Source organism: Anabrus simplex, chromosome 1, assembly GCF_040414725.1.
Source record: "Anabrus simplex isolate iqAnaSimp1 chromosome 1, ASM4041472v1, whole genome shotgun sequence".
NCBI classification, from domain to species: Eukaryota; Metazoa; Arthropoda; class Insecta; order Orthoptera; family Tettigoniidae; genus Anabrus; species Anabrus simplex.
In genome coordinates this window covers 254,083,586-254,107,856 of record NC_090265.1, presented here as the reverse complement: position 1 = coordinate 254,107,856, position 24,271 = coordinate 254,083,586, and the positions used below count along the sequence as shown (strand labels likewise).

Genomic DNA, 24,271 nt, shown 5'->3' with positions numbered 1-24,271 from the left:
GTGAAAAAGAGCTGAATTCCTTTCATGAGGACACATAAATCATTAACTAAAGAGGTTAGAGTGGTGATAATTGGTATTTAGAAGATCCTTTACTATTAAAGGAACAAGTATTTTTTGCCTTAATATCACTTTGCGAGGGGGCGTGGGGGAGTGTGAAAGGAATTTAAAAAAAGTGAATTATTTTTAAGGGGATACTTATATCTCAAAACTGAAGGTAATAAACGTGAACATTGGTATTTGGAATATCCTTTAAATATAAAGAAACACACCTTCTTTTAATTTTTGGGGGGGTGGGGTAAATAAACTCAACGGCAGTGGGGTGTAAAAGGCGGTGAGACCAATTGATTTTACTGTTCATAATGTACTTATAAGGAGCCTCCGTTGCTCAGGCGGCAGAGCGCCGGCCTCTCACAGCTGGGTTCCGTGTTTAAAATCCCTGTCACTCCATGTGACATTCGTGCTGGACAAAATAGCGGCGGGACAGGTTTTTCTCCGGATACTCCGGCTTTCCCTGTCATCATTCATTCCAGCAACACTGTCCAATATTTCATTTCATTTGTCACTCATCGATCATTGCCCCAGAGGGGAGCTTCGGCAGCCGGCACAATTCATATTGTCGCCGCTTGATGGGGCTTTATTCATTCCATCCCTGATCCTGTCTAATGATAGGAAACAGGCTGTTGACTTTCGATGTACTTATTCTGATCATAAACCGATCATTTTTAATCTTTCCTGGGTTCTTTTTCAACAGCCATCTTTTCCTTCGGAGAACGTTCTTAGATTAGAGTAGATTCTCCTGGCATATAAATAAAAATTTAAACACATTTGAAATAAATGATAGGAATGATATTGACCGTCAAATTGTTCACCTCTATAATAAGGTCATTAATACATGGAGGTATGTCATTCGTATCGCCAGAAATCCCGCACACTTGCCTACGCGCGACAATGGTGCTGGCCACATTGTCAACAATGACAATGGCAGCAGATGTAATTTACCGCCAAGTAGCGGTCTTGCATATTTCTGTGGGGCCCAGAACATATAATAATAATAATAATAATAATAATAATAATAATAATAATAATAATAATAATAATAAGAATGTTCTGGACCGTCGTCACATGTGCGGACCACGCTGGAAACGGGTCCTGGACGGCTAATGGCTAAGAATGCAGTCCGGCCGCGAGTTCAGTAGGCTACCGCCAAGGCACCCAAAACGACACCACGACAGATCCCCTGAAGGATTTGATCCATATTAAAAATGCTTATAGGAAAAGATGGCAAAGATTTAGGGACCCAACTAACTGGGTGGAATACCTGGACCTAGCCCGGGAAGTACGAAATCGTTTGCTGGAAAGAAAGATTGATAAATGGGAGGAAACTTGCCGTAATCTATTAGAAAACGAGTCAGATCGCGAATTTTGGCGGATTCTCGCAGAAAACGGGTCAGATCGCGAATTTCGGCGGATTATATATCTAAAACAATAAGCATTCAATTATAAATTTCAGTATAATACCGTAGCGAAGCACGGGTATCTTGCTAGTCTATATATATAAAAGCAAGTCGGGCTGGAGCGATGTATATATAAATATTTAAAAATGAAAAAAGACGTGAATTAATGAGGCACTTCCAGAAATCTCAGAAATTTGAAACTTGGTACGGAGGAAACTGATGACCCCAGGATCCCTAGAAAAATCGTAAATTCTCAAAATTCCCTGAAGGGGGCACGCTGGGGGGGCTCAAATTTTGGGCTCAGCATAAGAACACAGTCGTATAGTATATCCAAAACGATAACCTATAGGTTTCGTGGGCTTAAAAATTTTCGAGAATTTCCTCATTTTTATCCCCTATCCCCCCAAATCAAAATGGCGGCACAACCTGCCAGACGAAGTAGACAATTGAAATTTGGTGAAATTATAGCTTTTGGTCCCTAACCGACGGGAAAATTCCAAGATGTTCAAATTTTTCACTTTTTACCCCCCTAAGATATCGAAATATATAGGCAATTTTAATGACTGTGCAGACATTCCTTTTGAGCTATTTTTTGGCTAAACGGTAAGTCGTATCACAAAACGGATGGCACAATGTCCCTTCAATTCGGAGTGATCTACAACTTTGGTCCTGTGACATTTTGTCGTATCTCTCTCCCTTATACGTTAAATTTGGCCGTATTTCTGGATTGTTCGTAAATTTGGTGATTTTTACAAGTATATTTCATTGTTTGACACACTTATAAGAAAGATAGGATCATCACGTTGTGTGCGCACATTGGCACGATTATGGGACATGTGTGTACCAAATTTCATGATTCTAGCTTATACATAAGTGGGCAAAAAGTAATGTAAAATGTTAAAAATGCACCCAAATTTCACCCTATTCAAAATTTGATCTCAATTTACCCCCTTAATATGGGAGATACGAGGATATGGTTTAGAAACAAACATGTAGAGCGATAAATGAGGCGTCTGATGGCGCAAACCGTTTCTTAATATCATAAACCGTTTAGGAGATATGAATCTCGAAGTGGAAGTCTGCACTTTTCAACGTGCTCATGCTTATCTGTCATCTTCTATATATATAAAAGCAAGTCGGGCTGGAGCGGTGTATATATAAATATTTAAAAATGAAAAAAGACGTGAATTAATGAGGCACTTCCAGAAATCTCAGAAATTTGAAACTTGGTACGGAGGAAACTGATGACCCCAGGATCCCTAGAAAAATCGGAAATTCTCAAAATTCCCTGAAGGGGGCACGCTGGGGGGGCTCAAATTTTGGGCACAGCATAAGAACACAGTCGTATAGTATATCCAAAACGATAACCTATAGGTTTCGTGGGCTTAAAAATTTTCGAGAATTTCCTCATTTTTATCCCCTATCCCCCCAAATCAAAATGGCGGCACAACCTGCCAGACGAAGTAGACAATTGAAATTTGGTGAAATTATAGCTTTTGGTCCCTAACCGACGGGAAAATTCCAAGATGTTCAAATTTTTCACTTTTTACCCCCCTAAGATATCGAAATATATAGGCAATTTTAATGACTGTGCAGACATTCCTTTTGAGCTATTTTTTGGCTAAACGGTAAGTCGTATCACAAAACGGATGGCACAATGTCCCTTCAATTCGGAGTGATCTACAACTTTGGTCCTGTGACATTTTGTCGTATCTCTCTCCCTTATACGTTAAATTTGGCCGTATTTCTGGATTGTTCGTAAATTTGGTGATTTTTACAAGTATATTTCATTGTTTGACACACTTATAAGAATGATAGGATCATCACGTTGTGTGCGCACGTTGGCACGATTAAGGGACATGTGTGTACCAAATTTCATGATTCTAGCTTATACATAAGTAGGCAAAAAGTAATGTAAAATGTTAAAAATGCACCCAAATTTCACCCTATTCAAAATTTGATCTCAATTTACCCCCTTAATATGGGAGATACGAGGAAATGGTTTAGAAACAAATATGTAGAGCGATAAATGAGGCGTCTGATGGCGCAAACCGTTTCTTAATATCATAAACCGTTTAGGAGATATGAATCTCGAAGTGGAAGTCTGCACTTTTCAACGTGCTCATGCTTATCCGTCATCTATATAAATTAAATCGTAACGACCGTGTGTCTGTACATTGATTATTTTGGCGAAATTTCCGTACAGTTATCCGTTTCACCTGTAATTATGACCATCTGCATCATTTTTAGCTTTGGTGTCCGTTTGTCTGTTTGTTTGTCTGTTTGTCTGTTTGTCTGTTTGTCTGTCCTTCTATAACTTGAAAACTACTGGATATATTTCCACCAAACTTCATATTTAGAATCCACCTGTCCTTGGGTAGGTTTTAGCGCAAAAAATAAAAGCGTAACGACCGTGTGTCTGTACATTGATTTTGGCGAAATTTCCGTACAGTTATCCGTTTCAGGTGTAATAATGACCATCTGCATCATTTTTATCTTTGGTGTCTGTTTGTCTGTTTGTCTGTTTGTCTGTTTGTCTGTTTGTCTGTCCTATAACTTGAAAACTACTGGATATGTTTCCACCAAACTTCATATTTAGAATCCACCTCTCCTTGGGTAGGTTTTAGCTCAAATATCGTTTCTAAATCCCTGAACTGAGTGGGGATTTTTACGAAACCGAAACCGTGATTTTGCACTCCCTCAAAGTATACACAACCGAACTTAATGGAAATCAACCTGCCTTAATGAAAATGAATTTCTAAACCTTTTTTTCTCATGTGCATCATTTCGATAACAGGATTTAGTAAGGGATATATCATTAACGGACCGTTTTTCGGTACAAATCCCAGCGGGTGCGTGTAAAGCGTACTTCTTACAACTTGAAAACTAACAAGATATTTGAACCAAATTTTATATATAGCATCCATCTGTCCAGGGGTAGGTTTCCTTGGTGTCTGTTAGTTAGTTAGTTAGTTTGTTTGTTTCTTTCTTTGTTTGTTGGTCTGTTTGTCTTTCTCTAACTTGAAAACTACTGGATATATTTCCACCAAACTTCATATTTAGAATCCACCTGTCCTTTGGGGAGGTTTTAGGGCAAATATTGTTTCTAAATCCCTGAACTAATTGGGGGTTTATACGAAACCGAAACCGTGATTTTGCACTCCCTCTAAATACACACAACCAAACTTTATGGAAATCTACCTGCCTTAATGGAAATTAATTTCTAAACCTTTTCTTCTCATGTGCATAATTTCAATCACTTACAGGAAAGATAGTATGATCAAACTCTACACGAACATTGGCCCACCCAGTACCCATATGTGAGCCAAATGCTATGTCACATAATTATCCGAAAAGTAATGGAAATGTAAGATATTCTTACACAAATTTCAACCTATTCAACGTTTTTGATTCAATCTGACCCATGAATAGATTAGATGCGAGAAAATATCATAGGACCAGCCATTTAGATCGCTAAATACTGCACCTTACGGTACAATCCTTTGTCGATATGACGTACCGTTTAGCAGCAGTTAATCTGTAAATGAAGGTCTGCAATATTGTAAACATTCATATACTTTCGTATGTCCATCTGTATATATATTCATTGATGTCGATTTGTAGAGATCGAGAAAGGATGTGTCTGCTATTGTAATCAGTACTCCCTACACCGACTTTGACTGCTGGCAGTAGGAATGGGGTCCTTCTCCAACTCCTGTGTAACTGGCATTAGTAAGGAGGGCCTACCATTTTAATGAATAATTCACTTTTCGATTTGTCTTGCAGAAGGCAAGGGATCATGCAGTTTTGTTCGAAAGTCCCCTACTCTATTGTGTTTGGCTCTAGGCCAGGGTGCCCGCCATTATAAACAAATGTTCCAATCTAAAATTTGACTAGCATTAGGCATTGTGGCCTGCTATTTTCATGGAAACTCACTAATTCTGTGTGACTGGCAGTAAGCTGGCTAGCAGCAGTAAAAAGGGACTGTCATTATAATGATAACTGCACAACTCAATTTTGACTGGTGGTAGGGAAGTTGCCTGGTATTATAATAAAAACTCCTCAACTGAAACCTGTCTGAAAGTAGGAAATGGGTCTGCCATTGTAACTAAAACTCCCCAAATCGATTGTGACCGCGCAGTAGGCATTGGGGCCTGCAATTATAATGTAAACTTGCCAACTCGATTGTGAATGGCAGTAGGCAAGTGAGCCTGGCGTTATCATCACAACTCCGCAACCCTCACTTTACATTGGAAACAACGTATGTGGACCTCCCCATGCTATTTCTCGGATAAGGCTAGGAGACATGCAATTTTAAAACAATCTCATTTGCTGCACGCACAGTATTTACGTCGATATCCGTATACAATGTAGAATACCGTAGCGAAGCACGGGTACATTTGCTAGTGATATGATATGATATGATATGATATGATATGATATGATATGATATGATATGATATGATATGATATGATATGATGCCGGCCCCGTGGTGTAGGGGTAACGTGCCTGCCTCTTACCGGGAGGCCCCGGGTTCGATTCCCGGCCAGGTCAGGGATTCTTACCTGGACCTGAGTACTGGTTCGAGGTCCACTCAGCCTACGTGATTAGAATTGAGGAGCTATCTGACGGTGAGATAGCGGCTTCGGTCTAGAAAGCCAAGAATAACGGCCGAGAGGATTCGTCGTGCTGACAACACGACACCTCGTAATCTCCAGGCCTTTGGGTTGAGCAGCGGTCGCTTGATAGGCCATGGGGTTTGGTCTGGTTTTTTCATATGATATGATGTGACTAATGTCAGTAGGTAAGAGAATTGAATGTAAGGTAGGGGATACAAAGCTGGAACAGGCAGATTTCAAGTATTTAGGATGTGTGTTCTCCCAGGATGGTACTATACTAAGTGAGATCGAATCAAAATGCAGCACAGCTAATGCAGTGAGTTCGCAATTGCGATCAACAGTGCTCTGTAATAAGGAAGTCAGCTCTAGGACGAAACTATGTTTAGATCGGTTTGTTCTGAGACCAACTTTGCTTTGCGGGAATGAAACTTGGGTGATTCGGGATATCTTATTCATAAGTTAGAAGTAACAGAGAATGATCGCTGGTACAAGTAGGTGGGAACAACGGCACGAGCGTACTCGGAATGAGAAGATAAAGGGTAAGTTGGTAATGAACTCGATCAATGAAGCATTACGTATAAACCGGCTTCGGTAGTGGAGGAGGATAGGTTACCTACGAGAATAATGGTCTTGAACATGGAGGGTAATAGAAGTACAGGAAGACCAAGATGACGGTGGTTAGACTCTGTCTATGCTGATTTAAATACCGGTATAAGAGGTATAGTACTAAACGAGGCTACAGAATTGGTAATAAATAGGGGAATTTTTTTTTTTTTTTTTTGCTATTTGCGTTACGTCGCGCCGACACAGATAGGTCTTTTGGCGACGATGGGATAGGAAAGGCCTAGGAATTGGAAGGAAGAGGCCGTGGCTCGAACCCACTATCTCCCAATTACTGGATACTGGCCGCACTTAAGTGACTGCAGCTATCGAGCTCGGTAAATAGGGGATTATGGCGGAGTTTAGTAAATTCACAGAGGCTTGCAGACTGAACGCTGAAAGGCATAAGACTCCATAATGAAGATGTATGTATGTATGTATGTATGTATGTATGTATGTATGTATGTATGTATGTATGTATGTATGTATGTATGTATGTATGTATGTATGTATGTATGTATGTATGTATGTATGTATGTATGTATGTATGTATGTATGGGCTGCCTTGCCGAGGCGGTAAAGGCGTGCCCGGTTTACGCGGAAGGACGTGGGTTTGATCCCTCGTCAAGAAGTCGGAAAATTTAAGAAAAGAGATTTCCACTTCCGGAGGTGCACATGGCTCTGAGGTTCACTCAGCCTAACCAAAAGTGAGTACCAAGTTAATTCCTGGGGGCAAAGGCGGCCGGACGTAGAGCTAACCACTCTACCCCACCAAGTGCCGAGGTTGCGGACCTTTACCTTCCACCCCTGCTAGATACGGAGATGACTTTGCTTTGACTTAGCTTTTATGTGTGTATGTATGTACGTATGTATGTTTACTACCACTCACACAAGATGTCACCTTCACTGACCTGCAACATTTAGTAGATACGCCATGGTAGGTTTACACGGAAAGCGGGAAATACAATTATTCCCACACACGGTTGCCAAAAATCACTCACAGGGATGTAACATATTAAAATGGTCAGCTGGTGAAAGAAATATTACTTTAAATTGTGTTATTAACTGCTCTAAATTTTCTGTACATTATTATTGAGTGGTAAAGCTTCTTTTCAGTTTACCCGTGTTTCGTTTACCTTACAGTTGTTAAGATACGTCCACAAGTAAGTTTTTGTAACAAACCATCAACAAACATCCTTCATTCGAAAGTTACATTATAGTAAAACTAGGTTATATATTCGTTAGATTCAGTCATTCATTTAAAAGATCTTAATATAGTTGTACTTAACAACGACAGTCTTAATGAGATATAAGATTCTTACCCCGAATAAGACTTGCGTTCTGCACTCACTCCTGAAAGCAGACCGAGCAGTATAACCGGCGTCCAGATCATATCGTAAGCCAATAACCAGTCACCGCTGCTCGCTCACTTACTTATAGCCCGGACACGTTGAACCGTTAGAGATACCGTATCTTGAGAGCACCTGAATAAATTCATATTTCAATAAGACAACATGCAGAGATAAAGATAAGCAATTAAGAACGGTGATTCGTTGCTAAGATTCCTTGGTATAGATCTAGCTAGTAGCTACTGGTTCCCATTACAAACCACGGATTGGTCGGTGTGAAAATCAATAAGTGACTAGAACATTACATCAACAGTCTGGGATATAACAGGAAATTATAAAATACTGCCGAGTAAAGGAGGGAACTGATGAGAAGAGAATTATATACACATTTTCAAAAACTGATACAGTATTACAGAGAAATTATATTTTTTCTGGGACAATGGTAAGCGATTGATTTCAATCCAAATATATTATGGGATTGTATTTGCCTTTAAAATAATTAAATTAGTATCGTGTACAGCCACACTTTATTCTTTCGCATGTCTGTTACAGATAGTATCGTAGAGATAATACACTGACTGACAGAGCAAATGCAACACCAAGAAGGAGTGGTCAGAACTTTATGCCAATTGCAGGGTAGACTGACGTCACTGAGGTATGCTCATGATGTGAAATGCGCCGCTGTGCTGCGCACGTAGCGAACGATAAATGGGACACGGCGTTGGCGAATGGCCCACTTCGTACCGTGATTTCTCAGCCGACAGTCATTGTAGAACGTGTTGTCGTGTGCCACAGGACACGTGTATAGCTAAGAATGCCAGGCCGCCGTCAACGGAGGCATTTCCAGCAGACAGACGACTTTACGAGGGGTATGGTGATCGGGCTGAGAAGGGCAGGTTGGTCGCTTCGTCAAATCGCAGCCGATACCCATAGGGATGTGTCCACGGTGCAGCGCCTGTGGCGAAGATGGTTGGCGCAGGGACATGTGGCACGTGCGAGGGGTCCAGGCGCAGCCCGAGTGACGTCAGCACGCGAGGATCGGCGCATCCGCCGCCAAGCGGTGGCAGCCCCGCACGCCACGTCAACCGTCATTCTTCAGCATGTGCAAGACACCCTGGCTGTTCCAATATCGACCAGAACAATTTCCCGTCGATTGGTTGAAGGAGGCCTGCACTCCCGGCGTCCGCTCAGAAGACTACCATTGACTCCACAGCATAGACGTGCACGCCTGGTATGGTGCCGGGCTAGAGCGACTTGGATGAGGGAATGGCGGAACGTCGTGTTCTCCGATGAGTCACGCTTCTGTTCTGTCAGTGATAGTCACCGCAGACGAGTGTGGCGTCGGCGTGGAGAAAGGTCAAATCCGGCAGTAACTGTGGAGCGCCCTACCGCTACACAACGCGGCATCATGGTTTGGGGCGCTATTGCGTATGATTCCACGTCACTTCTAGTGCGTATTCAAGGCACGTTAAATGCCCACCGCTACGTGCAGCATGTGCTGCGGCCGGTGGCACTCCCGTACCTTCAGGGGCTGCCCAATGCTCTGTTTCAGCAGGATAATGCCCGCCCACACACTGCTCGCATCTCCCAACAGGCTCTACGAGGTGTACAGATGCTTCCGTGGGCAGCGTACTCTCCGGATCTCTCACCAATCGAACACGTGTGGGATCTCATTGGACGCCGTTTGCAAACTCTGCCCCAGCCTCGTACGGACGACCAACTGTGGCAAATGGTTGACAGGGAATGGAGAACCATCCCTCAGGACACCATCCGCACTCTTATTGACTCTGTACCTCGACGTGTTTCTGCGTGCATCGGCGCTCGCGGTGGTCCTACATCCTACTGAGTCGATGCCGTGCGCATTGTGTAACCTGCATATCGGTTTGAAATAAACATCAATTATTCTTCCGTGTTGACTCTGTTTTTTCCCCAACTTTCATCCCTTTCGAGCCACTCCTCCTTGGTGTTGCATTTGCTCTGTCAGTCAGTGTATAGGCTACTCCTGAGGTACAGCTGAAACAACCAACTGGGCGAGATTCATTTCTTGTACTTCAGGTGGGTGATTTGTTATCCCATTCAGTCCCATGTTTATGCTCAGTCAGAGAAAAGTCTGGAGATAAAGAAGACATTGTGGCCGACTGACATTCCGATTGTCTTGGATATGAAGCATTGAGACGGACATTATCCTGGCTGGAAGAGAAGATCGCTATGGTGATGCATGAAGGGAGGGGGATGAACTGGCTTGTGACACGTATGCTATGGCTGTTAGGGACCTGTTGATGATAAGGAGACGTGTTTAACTAATGTATGATACGGTTCCCCACATCATACTTTCTCAGTGGATCCTTAATACCAGTTGCCTCTCTCTACGCCTACACTGGACGAACCTACATTCATCGCACATGCCCATGCAGAAGCATCTTTGTTCATTGAACGCCACAGATCGTCATAGCTCTCTCTAATCGCCTCGTCGTTGAGGCTAATACAGGTGCTCTATAGAGAACAGAGATGAATCAGAGTCCAACCTTGATTGAAGACATACTGTACTTCTAGTAGAAAAGTCTGATAGCTCCGGCGAATGTTCCATCTGCTTGGTTGAGGCAGTGTGACCCGTGATTGCAATCCTTCAGAAGCGTAGATTTCCACGTCCTGTAATTCTGATCCTGGTCTCCTTGTGAGTACATCTTCGCCTTGCCATCACAGAACATGAATATGTTTACTTTGCTGCTAGGGTTAACTTTGTGCCCGATTTATTGGAAGGTGGTCATTAGTCCCGTAGACCCATCTAGCTGATTGACGATTCGCCCCCTTTCATTGTTTTGACGTGTTTGCGTGTGTCTATTTTTCGGCCAGGGTTAATCTTTGCTGTTCGACAATTCACCCCCCCCCCCTCTTTCTCTCTCTCCTTGTTTTGCTCATTGCTTTGCTAACCAACACATCACAAACAATCTCCTTTCAATTTCAGTTTTGGAATTTAATGAGCGCGTACTTACGGAATTCATCGAGACCAAATTTGGGTAGACATAACTTCTGTACAAGGTTTTCAGCACAGGCTTAAGATGAAAATCTTAGACGAGAAATGTAGATTCTGGTGATTTTCATCAACAATAAGGAATCTAATTGTATAGGTAAAGTAGCCTAAAAGGCTGATTAAATACGTTTTTCCAGTGATCATTGTACCGGACTCTATTACAAAGAATATGACATGGAGACAGAAATATCTACCTTTAACCGTATTTGTGGGAAATAAGAATGTTCAGGAACCTAAAATGAGAGAATAGAGAGTTTTAAATTAAGAACATGTTATTAGGTGGATTCCTTTTCGTTCATTTCGTTTATTGATGACAATAAAGATAGAATGTCCACTTTTTTGTAGTTCACGGAGACAACAGATGCTACTCACTGGGAATAAATATTTTATGGAATGTACCTTTAAAATATGGAGCTCATACTTCATCCAACTGTAGCCTATACCATATATGTGGATTTAGGGAGTATATCAGACGGAATTTTTGCATTATTACCAACCGAAATGAGAGATACCTAAAGGGAGAGTGACCATATACTCGTATTTTCAACTCAAAGAGAGTACATTTATCAAAGATCTTAAAATCGTGTCTTGGTTTTGCAGGAGATATGGTACTTCCCATTTTTTCAACAAGGGATTCTTCTTCTTTTGTAGCGTTCCAAAACTGCGCACAATATGATCACAGTTATTTGTTACTTTCATAACAGCTCCATCGTATGTGCTGAAAACCTGTCTCTCTTAGTCGACCGACAGTTTGAGATAACACTGAACACTGTTTCACAGTCAGCGTTGTTGCTTGGAATTGCAAAAAATGAACTTGATGCATTTCTTGATTTCTTCATCTACATTAGACCCACATTTAAACACTGTATGATTGCTTGTCGTCTTTTCTAAAGACCCGCGTTGCTGCCATTCCAGACTTCCAGGTGATCTTCAATTACCCAATTTTTTAAACAATAGGTATCAAAAGTTTTTGCACGACCGTGGTGCCATTTACGTAATTTTACAAACCAAAGCATGATTTGAATTCTTCGTAAGGCATTACACAATTTAACGAAACAAAACTGTGGTTTTTTGGAACACCACCTTCCACTAATTTGCTCAGCACTATTATGGATGTAAATGGAATGAACATATTCGTATTTCTATGTTCCAGTTTCTGAAGTAGATTGTTATTATATTCTACTGTAATTTCAGTTGCAACAATGTAAAACTTGCCTCAGGGGCGGCTCACGAGGTGGTGCCGGTGTGCTATGGCACCACCAATGTAATAAAGAATGAGATTTTTCCTCTCAAGAACAGTTAACATTTGAAGAAAATGTAGTCTATACATATCTTATCCTGCCTTCATTTGAACGAACACGCAAACTGAGACGCTCTCTCGCGGTCTTTCGCCGAGTGTGTGAGCCAGACCCCACGCGCACCGCTTGCGAGCATTATTAGACACTACACAAAAGACTGTTTGACTTGGGTTTGTATGTGTTGTTAATAGCTGAGTTAGTGCTAGTGGCCGAGTGACGCAACGCTTCAGTTTCATTCACGAGAGTACAGCATGCGACAAACTCAAGTCAACGCAGCTGTATATTTCAACCACTAGAGTATATCGTTGTTGCCAGGACAAAACCTCCTATGTGATAATATTTTTGGAGATATACTGACCCGCAGCACGTACATTATGAAGAACGAGAATGCCTTGACAATATTTACACAATATTAGATGGCAGAGCCTTACCGGCCCAAGTTCTAAGCTAAAATATTTCACATAGGAGGTTTTGTCCCGGCAACGACGATATCGTATTGCAAGTACAATGTAGACAGCAGCCAGCGTTACCAATATAGCGATTTTGTCACTCTATCTGATGACTATTATATTTTTTAATCACAAGATATTCTTCGTTTTCTCGTATTCAAATAGATACGGGACTTTTTCACGTCGTATTAGCGACAAAAAATAATCTTTCTCTACTTGTAATGTAACAATCCGGGATTTTCGCAATGAATTTTACTGTTTTACTAATGTAAGCTGGTGACACAATCACCTTTACCTATCAGAATACAAGCAAAAACTATCAACATTGCTAACTTTTGTGGAGTTTTGAACAGTGAAGTTAAATTATTTTTGTGTCCAATCACATCGTCGCTCGACCAGTAAAAGGTTGTATTCCACAAAGCTCTTTCTATCAATTATTCTCCTTAAGACTGGTCACGCCTCCCAGCCACGTATGGATATGCAGTCCATCAGAACAAATTTTGTTGTGTTCATTTTCCAATGCCCATGTATAAAGGAAAATGAACCTTACTGTACCGTACTGTAGGAATGTACGTTTGCATTACGTATTTATGCACTCCTAGTGTAAGGTTCATTTTCGTTTAATCGCCGACATAGGAAAACGAACACAACAGATATTGTTCTGATGGACTGTGTATCCATATGTGGCTGGGAGGCGTGACCAGTCTTAAGGAGAATAATGGATAGGAAGAGTATTGTGGGATACAACCTTTTACCGTTGAAGCGACGATATATAATTCAGTGGGTATCCTTTCCAAATTTATATAGTTTATGTGTAAAGCAGTCCTGAAGTTGAAAATAAGGCATTTTATACATTTCAGTTCCACGGCAATTGAAATTGTGACTAAGTGTGCGGGTGCGTATGTTTTCTTCACTTTTTTTTTTTGGCGGTTGTAAGTTTGTTTAGTAATTGTCTTAGAACTGGAATTTGAATAAATAACAAGCACGTGGATTAAAATAAATATTTATATTAGTTTCTCAATTTCTAAATTCATTTCAATTGATTCTTGATTAAAATATTGGTCTTATACAACAGCACAGTTAAATAATGTGATTTTATGTAACTTATAGCATGTACTTGCAGTTTTGAAAGATTTGTTAACAAATTTTGAATTTTTTGGTACCACCAATAGAATAATCATCTGACACCACTGACTGGAACTGTAAATTGAACTCCGCCGTAGGCAGTCAAACACCAAGTATTTTTCACCTTCTTGGAATCTTAGATAATGAATCTCTAGAGTCCACCATTGAATATGACAGAGCCAGTCTTAATTATCAGGGAAGATACGTAAACTAATTTATAGGAAACCAGATAAAAGAATAAAATATGTGTTGGGTGAGTTCAAAGGATGTAAGTATAACTTAAGCATATATCTGATAAACTGTGCTTTTATATCATTACAAAGAAATTGTTTTTGTAAATAAAAATAGTAAACTGAGATTTAAGCCTAATTGGCATATTGTGCAAGATATATTAAAAAATTGACAAATTGTATTACTTAGAAGAATTATTTTTCCATGGGATTTTTAAACACGCCTAATTTGGTGGGTTCAATCCCGTCTCATTCTGTTAGTATCTGGAAGTACTCACATCCCTCAGCCTCGCATCGGTAGATTATTGGCACATAAATAACTCCTGCAGGACAAAATTCCGGAACTCGGTGTCTCCGAAAATCGTAAAATTAGTTAGTCTGGATGTAAATCATTATTAGTATCGCTATGTATTATTATTATAATAGCACTTTTCCTTCACTCTTTCGGGGTCGAGGATGTGAACTGTGTCACACGTGTGGTTGTTTTGCTCTATTTTAAGGCCCGATGCTCTTTCTGGCGCCAACCCTATGTGGTGGGATGTATTCACTATTACGTGTTTCTGTGGTGTTTGTCAGTAACTATGAAGAGAAATGTGCCGCTACAAACAGGAACACCCAGTATTCGTGCCAGAGGAATTAACCAGACACGATTAAAATCACTGACTTGTTCTGAAATCGAACCCGGGTCCCCTGAACCGAAGACCTCAACGCTGAACATTTAGCTAAGGAGACGGACTATTATTATTATTATTATTATTATTATTATTATTATTATTATTATTATTATTATTATTGTCCTGCTTTCTGGCTGAATGGTTAGCGTACTGGCTTTCGGTGTGGAGGACCCTGGGTTCAATCCTCAGCCCGATCGAGGATTTGAACTCCGTATTCCTCTGTTGCGGGGACCGGGTGTTTGTAATCGTCTTAATACACATCTTCATACTACACATCATACTACCAACCACCATACAAACACTCAGCCCTGCACATAGGGTTGGCAACAGGGGGGGGGGGCATCCGGGCATAAACAGAGCTTAATCTGCACTGGAAAAAGGCTGGGAATGAAATAAACATTATTATTATTATTATTATTATTATTATTATTATTATTATTATTATTATTATTATTATTATTATTATTATTATTGTTATACAGCCCTACAGTTTAGAATTGTATGGAATCTCTTAACTTACATTAGTGTGAGGATACGCCATAACAAGAGACGAAGGACTGAAGAGAACAATTTCCGAGACCCATGGACAGTCAGTGGGTAATTCTCCAAAGTCAGTTCGGGCAATACAGCTTGTTCTAGAAGAAAATTAAACATCCATGTTTCTACAGTGAAATTTCTCTTTATTACCTGTAGTTCTGAATTTGATGACCTTTCTGAAAACCGCTGATTAGTGAGAATGGGAAGACGATACTTCAGTGTGAGGAAGAGTACGTAACATAGAGCAATAGTAATTGGTCGGAAGTCCTATACAATGAGAAGAGCAGGCTCAATGTTCCTACCTGATTCAATCAAATACGTCCGTCGGCCATACAACTAGAAAAAACCCCATCGTATCAATATGAAACATGGTGTAGGAAGCATTGTGGTGTTGGTTTCTTTATCTAGAAGTATTAGGCCGGGTGTAGACGATGTTTTCTCACAGCACAAGCAGGCAGCATGCTACAAAAAGCACGACAGAAAGCACTGTGAACGCATGAAATCATGTGAGTCTTTCTGTTGCAAATAGTACGCTGTCTACTCGTAAGACGTTTAATGTATCAGTACGAGAAACCACTGAGATATGGGGGAGATATAAGAAGTTGAAAAGAGAGCATACTTCAGGTAAAATTCTTCTTATTCTAGCGCTGGTAACCGAAGCAGAACTTTGAGAGACCACCTGTGCTGGTAATGCTGGTGACAGAGTGTGTACAAATGGGGAGATTTTTGCAATAATTCATTACACGTTGCTTCAAATTTTCGCAAATAACTTTTGAAGAATGAGTACCGGTACCTTATTATTATTATTATTATTATTATTATTATTATTATTATTATTATTATTATTATTATTATTATTATTATTCATAAATAGTGTTCGGCTCGTTAGCTGAACGGTAAGCGTACTGGCCTTCGGTTCAGACGGTCCTGGGTTCGATTCCCGGCCGGGTCGGGGATTTTAACCTTAAGTATTCCAATGACACGGGGGCTGGGTGCATGTGTTGTCTTCATCATCATTTCACCCTCATCATGACGCACAGGTCGCCTACGGGAGTCAAATAGAAAGACCTGCACCTGGCGAGCCGAACCCGTTCTGGGATATCCCGGCACTAAAAGCCATACATTTCATTTCATTCATAAATAGTGTTAGAGAGTACTCAGCTGTGCTTTTCCAGCATAGTTATCCTTATCCCGAACCCTCATTTGGTAATGTTTTTCACCCACAGTAAACACACGAGAACTGTAATATTCGTCAATGTGATATATTTTTGGAATTGGACAAATTAATTGTAAATATTAGTAGATTTAGTTAAATTATTATTATTATTATTATTATTATTATTATTATTATTATTATTATTATTATTATTATTATTATTGTAATTCGTTGTACGATGTATGTTAATTTCTTCGTAGGAAGCAAAATGTTAATTTATATTGTGTATTATAATAGATACTTTATGTGCAGCAGGATAGCATAGTGCCATGGTAATTTGTTTCAGTCTCTTTTTTTTTCATTTATTCAGTATTTTATGTATTTTTTATGTTATGTATTTGCCTGCTGCCATTTCTTGATGGATACAGTACTTTTGTATCCATCTCTTGGCACAGGCCAGAGTAAAGTGTAGCTCTCACCGAAGTCCCAGTCTAATCCATGGCTGTGACAATATGGAAGCTGCTGGGGTATGGGTGGTGCTGAGTAATGACATTCAGAGCACAACTAGTGCATCTGAGTGTTATGAAAGGTGTTACTCATAGGGTCAGTCGTGCTGCAATAGCACTTTTTGACCCAGTGAGGAAAGCAATGGCAAACTACCTCACTCCTCGTCTTGCCTAGTACGCCTCATTTTGGTGCTGCCATTGGTTTTTGCGGTTTCCTTATAACCGCATAACTTTTGGTGGTGCTATTTGAGGATCCAACCAGCCTGTGGGCTGATGACCTAACAGACATGTTATGTATGTACTTCACTGGTTAAGTGTAAGACAGGGACACGTGTCCCGAACTTTGCCAGTTAAAATAAACCATATCTATCTATGTATCTACTTCAAGTGACAGTCCTTTAATTAGCCTAGCGGATGTTCTCTGATTTTGTCGTCTGAGTACCCACTTTAGTGTCCAAATACGTTTTCGCTGTGGTTTGATAAATCTCATCAGCTCTTGCGGATGTTAATTGTAATCCATTAATTCACTGATCACCTCTCGAAGAAGGAGCGCCATTTCATCTATCTGCAGCAGATCCTTTCCATTCTATGCGCGTGCTAAACTCACAACATTGTGCACACAGTGAACAGCATTTGAAAACAAATACCATGCTATTAAAGCTTCGTGTATAGTCGGCCTTCCTGTCTAAATGATTCACTAGTCGAGCCTGATGGGAAATGGGTAGATTCAAGTGACGTAGTAACCTGGAAGATCGTATGATCCCTTATAGAAGAAGACTAGCAAATGTACCCGTGCTTCGCTACGGTATTCTACATTGTATACGGATTTCTACGTAAATTGCTGTACAGGCAGTGAGTAAGATTATACACAGTTCAAAAATGTTAGGGGAACATTTTTTTGAACGTATGCCATAAGGTCGAGACTCACTGTTGGCCATTCCATCTCTTGAATGTCCAGTTCTCGCAAGACAGCTCTGGTGATGCGCGCTACATGAGCCCTGGCATTGTCGTGCAAGAGTACGAATTCAGGACCAACACCGTATGCAGCAACCAACATATGCTGTAGCAGTGTCTGCTCGATGTATCCCGCAGCGGTAAGATTACCACGGACGACGACAAGATCCGTACGGCCATCAATACTGATGCCACCCCAAAACATCACAGAACCTTATCCGAATCTGTCGCCTTCCTGAACAACATTTGGCATGCAATGCTCACCACGGCGTCTCCATACACGTCGAGGTTCACCACGCTGTGTCAGGGGAACTCTGGACTCGTCTATGAACAACACAGGTCTCCATTGGCGAAGTTAGCAGTTGACGTGGGTACGGGCAAACAGAAGGCGAGCTGCGCGATGTTGCTGCGTTAAACGGGGCACTCGAACAGGACGTCTGGGTCGTAAGGACACTTCACTTAACCTGTTTCTTACTGTCTGGTCAGACACCGTGACTCCAGTGACCCTCCTGATATCTTGTTGCAATTCTCTGGCAGTTGCTGAACAACGCCTCAACGCACAGATGGTCAGATATCGGTCATCCTCTGGGGTTGTCATGCGTCCACGACCTTGCCCAACCCTCCTTGTGAACTAGCCTGTCTCAGCGTAGCGATTCCACAAGCGGTGAATAACTGACGGGGCGGCATTGAGATCCACAGCAACACGACGAAAAGTCCATCCTTCCTGGATCAAAGTGACGGCCCTAGCGACTTGAACCTCTTTAAGATGTCTCATGGGATGTGATGGTTGACATACAGCGTGCTCAAATGACCGCAGTAGTCTGTACCTTACAACGACACACGGACGCACCACTATTCACTTTGTTTTGAGGGGTCACCTGACAGTTCAATGCATGGCCACCCCTACAGATGGAGTATAACTTCGAGTTGACATACCCTGAGTAACTAAGGTCTCAAGGTATGCTGTACGACCATTGAAACCCCATCTACCAAATTAACGTTCACATAACAGACATTTCCAAATATGTTCCCCTATTTTTTTAACTGTGTATTAAATTACATGTCTCTTAGCGTTATCCGAGAAACACCACTGGGAGAACTCCATACGTTGTTTGCGTTGGGAAGTTTTGATAAAAATGGCAGGCCACCCTTCCTGCTGCAATTCACAACCGAGTTCGGGAGTTTCTACTATAACGGCAGGCTCACTTGCCTGCTAACATTCACAATGGAGATGTGGAGTTTTCATTATAAAGACAGGCCCCTTTTCCTAATGCCTATCAGAGTCGAGTTGGGGGATTTTTTATTATAATCGAGAAATTCAGCTCTATCTAAAGCCAAAAACGAAGTGATGTATTGCAAAAATGAAATGTCCCTCACTAAATTGTGATGATATGAGTTACGGGTGTAAGAAAGCGGTAACAGAGGAGAAATTTAGGCGCAGCGATTCTTAGATAAGAAGATGACTTACGATGTTATTATTCAAGCCTAAAGAGGCAAGGCAGAGGCAAGAAATTAAAGCAGAAAACGGAAGTAGAAGATAAATACAGTAAAAATTATAGCAAATCTCAGAAAACATCTTACATTTTGAAATAATGGACTGCACTCCGCGTATTGTTGAAATATTAACAACCACCCTTAGAACTATTCGAAGACGATTGTAACCTCCAACGGTATTCCGCAAATATCCTGCAGAATGGCAGCTTGACGTCTATCTCACCTTCTACCCAACGAACAACCACGAGTTTACAGGAATAATGACGAAAGGGCATTACGTCACTTCCCTGCTGCCAAGCAGCCAGAGTCTTTGCCATGGTAACCGGTAGGTTCGTTGTCGGTCTGTCGGTCACTCAATGTAGAGCATGAAACCCGCAGAAAAAAGTAATTTTCTCCGTCATTTGAAGAGTAAGGGAAATTATGTGCTTAACAAAAGTGTTCAAAATGAAGAGGAGTTTCATATACGGTCATCAGACTTTACAGAAAATCAATAGTATGAGAGAAAATTGAAAAACCTGTTCTGGGTTTCATATAAACCCCCAGTCTCTTCAGTGATTTTAAAATTATATGCATATCTAAGTCTTCTCCTGGATGAGTGTACTATAAATATAAAGTTTGGTTGTGATATATCCAACCGTTTCGCCATGATGGTGGAACAGCCGGACAAACAGACACGAAAGCTAAAAACCACTGATACGGTCTTGAGTTTACCTAAAACGGATAAATATCTGAAAAATTGACAAAATAAACGAAATTACAGACAGCGGACCTCCTACAACTTTATTTGTATAGATAAACATAAAGAGTGGGTGTATCAACGGGACAATGATCCAGAAACGTCTCTGAGCATGTGAAGAACGCACTGAAAAAGCAGAAGACAATGGTTGTTAGATTGGCCAAGATTAAGTCCAACACGATTGAAAGTCTTTAGAAGAACTTGGGTGACCGTGTTCATAAGAAATCTCGTGTACGTTAGAGTATTGAGTGGAGGTAGGAATTTCCACAGGACGATTGACCAATCTCGTTGATTCCATGATATCGAGACATGATGCTATAATCAAAAGAGGAGGGTACCCAGGAAAATATTAAGCCCTGAATCTCTGGAAACTGCATGTTTCTCTTATTTTTCTTCTTTTCATGAAATATTGTAATGCTTTTCTTAATGGTGAATTATACAGCCGATACATCTCTTTTATAGAATGCGGTGCTTTTCAGTGTTTTGGTCTACAGACCGATGTAAAATAGTTTCGTCCGAGAGTTCGCTTCTTCCTTACAGAATACCGTTGATCGCAACTGCGAGCTCACTCAATTAGCTTTGTTACATCTACGAGGGCTGTCAATAAAGTAGCGGCAACGTAGTCCAGACACTCGCAGGAGATCGGGCATGCGAAAATATCATTTGGGAGTGGTCGGTGGCGAAATGCAAGTAATGTCCTGTAGCACCCAGCTAAATCGTACAAACCAAACCAAACCCCATGGCGCAACAGCCGTAATGGACCTTGGTCTATCAGGTGACCGCTGCTCAACCCGAAGGCCTGCAGTTTACGAGTTGACACATGTTCAGCGCAACGAATCCATTCGTTCTTTACTCTTGGCTTTCTAAACCGTCACATAGCTCCATTGACGGGACAATAATATAGCAAGTGCGGAATTATCTAACTCTCCAGTTACTTCCCGCCAATATTCAGGCAAGCTCTTTTACTCGGAACGCAGCAGTAAATCCCATCTATCGAAGATGAAGAGATAAATTACATCACAACAATGGTCAATGTAATGCTATTGTTGATTAGTTTTATGAGATTTCGATATTGTAGGCCTTTACATTTATTTTTCTTCTGACTCTGTGATATTAAGGTATCTAATGTAAAGGGAGTCCTTCGTTCCTTCATGATTCCCGCGTGTCCCATTCTTCAAGATATCGTTCGTTTACCGTTTTTTATAATCATCTTAAAAATTTCCTTTTCGATATAGACCGAAGACAGCGTGGGTTTACACCTTAAGACAATCAGGACAAATCGCCAGTTAACACGATCTATATAATTATATAAAATAACATGTCCTGACTGACTGACTGACTGACTGACTGACTGACTGACTGACTGACTGACTGACTGACTGACTGACTGACTGACTGACTGACTGACTGATTAATCATCGCCGAGCCAAAACTATTGCACACAAAGAAATGACATTTTGGGAATACATTTATGTTACAGCGTAGGTGCTCAATTCCACACATATCCGTGACGTGTCAGTGCCGTGACGTGTCAGTTCCGTGAAATTGCATCAGTGTCAGTGATAATTCATATCGTTCCTTTGAATCTGACTGTCGTGTCCACACTTATCCGGCGCAGTGCCGTATTTTCTGCGTCAGTATCAGTGCAGTATCCGTTCCTTGATATTGAGTATTGTGTCCAACGACATTTTTGTTGTTTCACGGACGTATTCTGCTGTAAAGTTTGTACGCGCTAGTGTATATAAAATGAGCGACGTAAGTTCAATGTGTGTAGTTAAGTAAATATTTGTTTCATTGTATTTGTACTGTATTATTCACTTACCTCAGACAAACTGCTAACTGTTCTCTCGGTATTATCGCCTTTCTCCAGCGGGTGTCTTGTCGTTTTAAATGGACTTCCAGTTTACTCAGCAATGTGTTAAAACAATTTTCAGACATTCTGAAATATTCAAAATATTTAGTTTGATCGTCAATTCGTTCCTTATACAGGGTAGCAAATTCGCCATTACGTTCTCTATTTTGCCATGCCTCATGTACCCACTTCCTTTTTTAAAACTGACGCTGTTCCTCTTCACCTAGAATTATAGTACTAGCCGCCAATTCCACATCCGTAAACTTTGACATCTCGGCAATCACTGAACTGAAACTGACACAATACTGATACGTGTGGATAGCCATCACTGAGACGTCGCGTATGTCACGGAACTGATACGTCACGGCACTGACACGTCACGGATATGTGTGAATAGACCTTAAGGAAGGATTCTTAGACATTCCGTCGGTAAGGGAGTGAAAAAGGAGGTGAATTTTTAAAATGAGTATGTCTATATCCCAAACACTAAGCAGTTTAAAGACGTGAAAAATGGTGTGTGGAAGCTTTTAAAAATAAAGCAACCTGGTTTTTTGTTTTCGGAAAACCCAATAAGGGCGGTAAAAATGTGTATTATGGGTTGAAACCTTTTTATGACGATATTTATATCTCAAAAACGAAGGTTGTTACGGTCGTGAAAATTCGTACATGAAATCTCCTAAAAAATGTAAAGAAACACGTATTTTTATTTTCGGATAATCCAATTAAGAGGGTGAAAGAAGTGAAAAGGGGGTACATTTTTAAAATGAGTATAGTTAAAAAACTTAACATGTCACATACTTAAAAACTGTTATTTAGATTCTCTTATCTACCTATCTATCCATTTACTGTATTTACTTATCTATTTATCTAAATATCTATTTCGTTTATCTGTCTTCCTATTCTACCACCTGTCGATCTACTTACTCTTTAATCATTTTACTAACTGGTTCTAATATAAGTCAGGCATCCATATTACGTCTACATAGAACTAACATCAACACTACGTAGAATAAGCTCCTACTCGAGTTATTCTCTAGGCCTAATCTGCTGGTGCACGTTATTATTATTATTATTGTTATTATTATTATTATTATTATTATTATTATTATTATTATTATTATTATTATTATTATTATTGACAATTCAGTTATTTAAAATACGTTAATTGCTTATTATTCATTGGATGTAGTCGCATGCTGTGTTCTAGTTCTAGTTACTTTCATTTTATCAATTGGCAATGCATATCACAAACAGCAGTAATCCATCTGACCGCAGCAATACTTTTCCTTATCACATTTCCCCTTTCCCACCCATCCCTTCAACCTGTCTACCTCCTAGTCTATTGACCCGAACCCGACCCCGTGAAGCTACAACGCACATTCTCCACTCAGCCCTAATTAGACATAAAGGCGCACTTCACATATGTCACCTTAATGCCCAGAGTTTAGTTTCTCAAACTCGTATAGATGAACTAAAAGCGATTTTCATTCCACTGTCCTTTGATATTATTTTATGCAGTCAAAGTTGGTTGAAAGTCAAACATCAGGCTAAGAATCTGGAATTATACCTGGCTACTACCTTCTGAGGAATGACAGACTTGGCAAAGGGGGCGGTGAGGTCTATGCTTTTGTCTCTTCGCGCTTGAAACCTCAAATTATCTGTCAATCGCCTCAACAGTATACGCGAAAACCTGAGTACATGTTCATAGAGATGCTGTACATGTTGCTACTGTGAAATGCTTGGTAGGTGGTGTACGCAAACCGCCTAAAGCTCGCCGTCTGAATGACTTAGAGACTGATATTAACAGACTGTTACATACGTACGAACATTTTATAATGATGGGAGACTTCAATACAAACCTTCTGGACCCAGATTCTTCCGAAGCCACCCATCTACTGAATATGTTTCAGACATGCAGTATGGCGATCCTCCCACTTTCTCCCACTCACCACACTAAAACTTCACACACACTACTGCACCTAATAGTAACGAACAACCGTGGCAGAGTATTACCTCATGGCCAGACATCTGTTCCCGGACTGTCATCCCATGACATTATCTTTATGACTTCCGCACTGCAATGCCCCAAACATAAACCTAAGTACGTGTCTTGCAGAGATTATAGCCGTATTGACAACGAAAAATTATTGGAAGACACTTTTTCGATGCCGTGGCAGGAGTTAACTCATAAAACTAATATTGATGA

At 40.6% G+C, this 24,271-nt stretch overlaps 1 protein-coding gene across 1 annotated transcript in view; it reads right to left on the bottom strand.

Moving 5' to 3' along the window:
• The window catches only part of LOC136864639 (carboxypeptidase B), a 112,584-nt gene extending 88,537 nt beyond the window's left edge, over nt 1-24,047 (bottom strand). Inside the window, exons 1-2 of the mRNA XM_067141896.2 lie at nt 23,925-24,047; nt 7,997-8,158 (exon numbers count right to left, since the gene is read on the bottom strand). Coding sequence (XP_066997997.2) covers nt 7,997-8,067 — 71 coding nt within the window. The 5' untranslated portion in view covers nt 8,068-8,158; nt 23,925-24,047. The remainder of the gene's footprint in view (nt 1-7,996; nt 8,159-23,924) is intronic.
• Nucleotides 24,048-24,271: the final 224 nt, after the last annotated feature.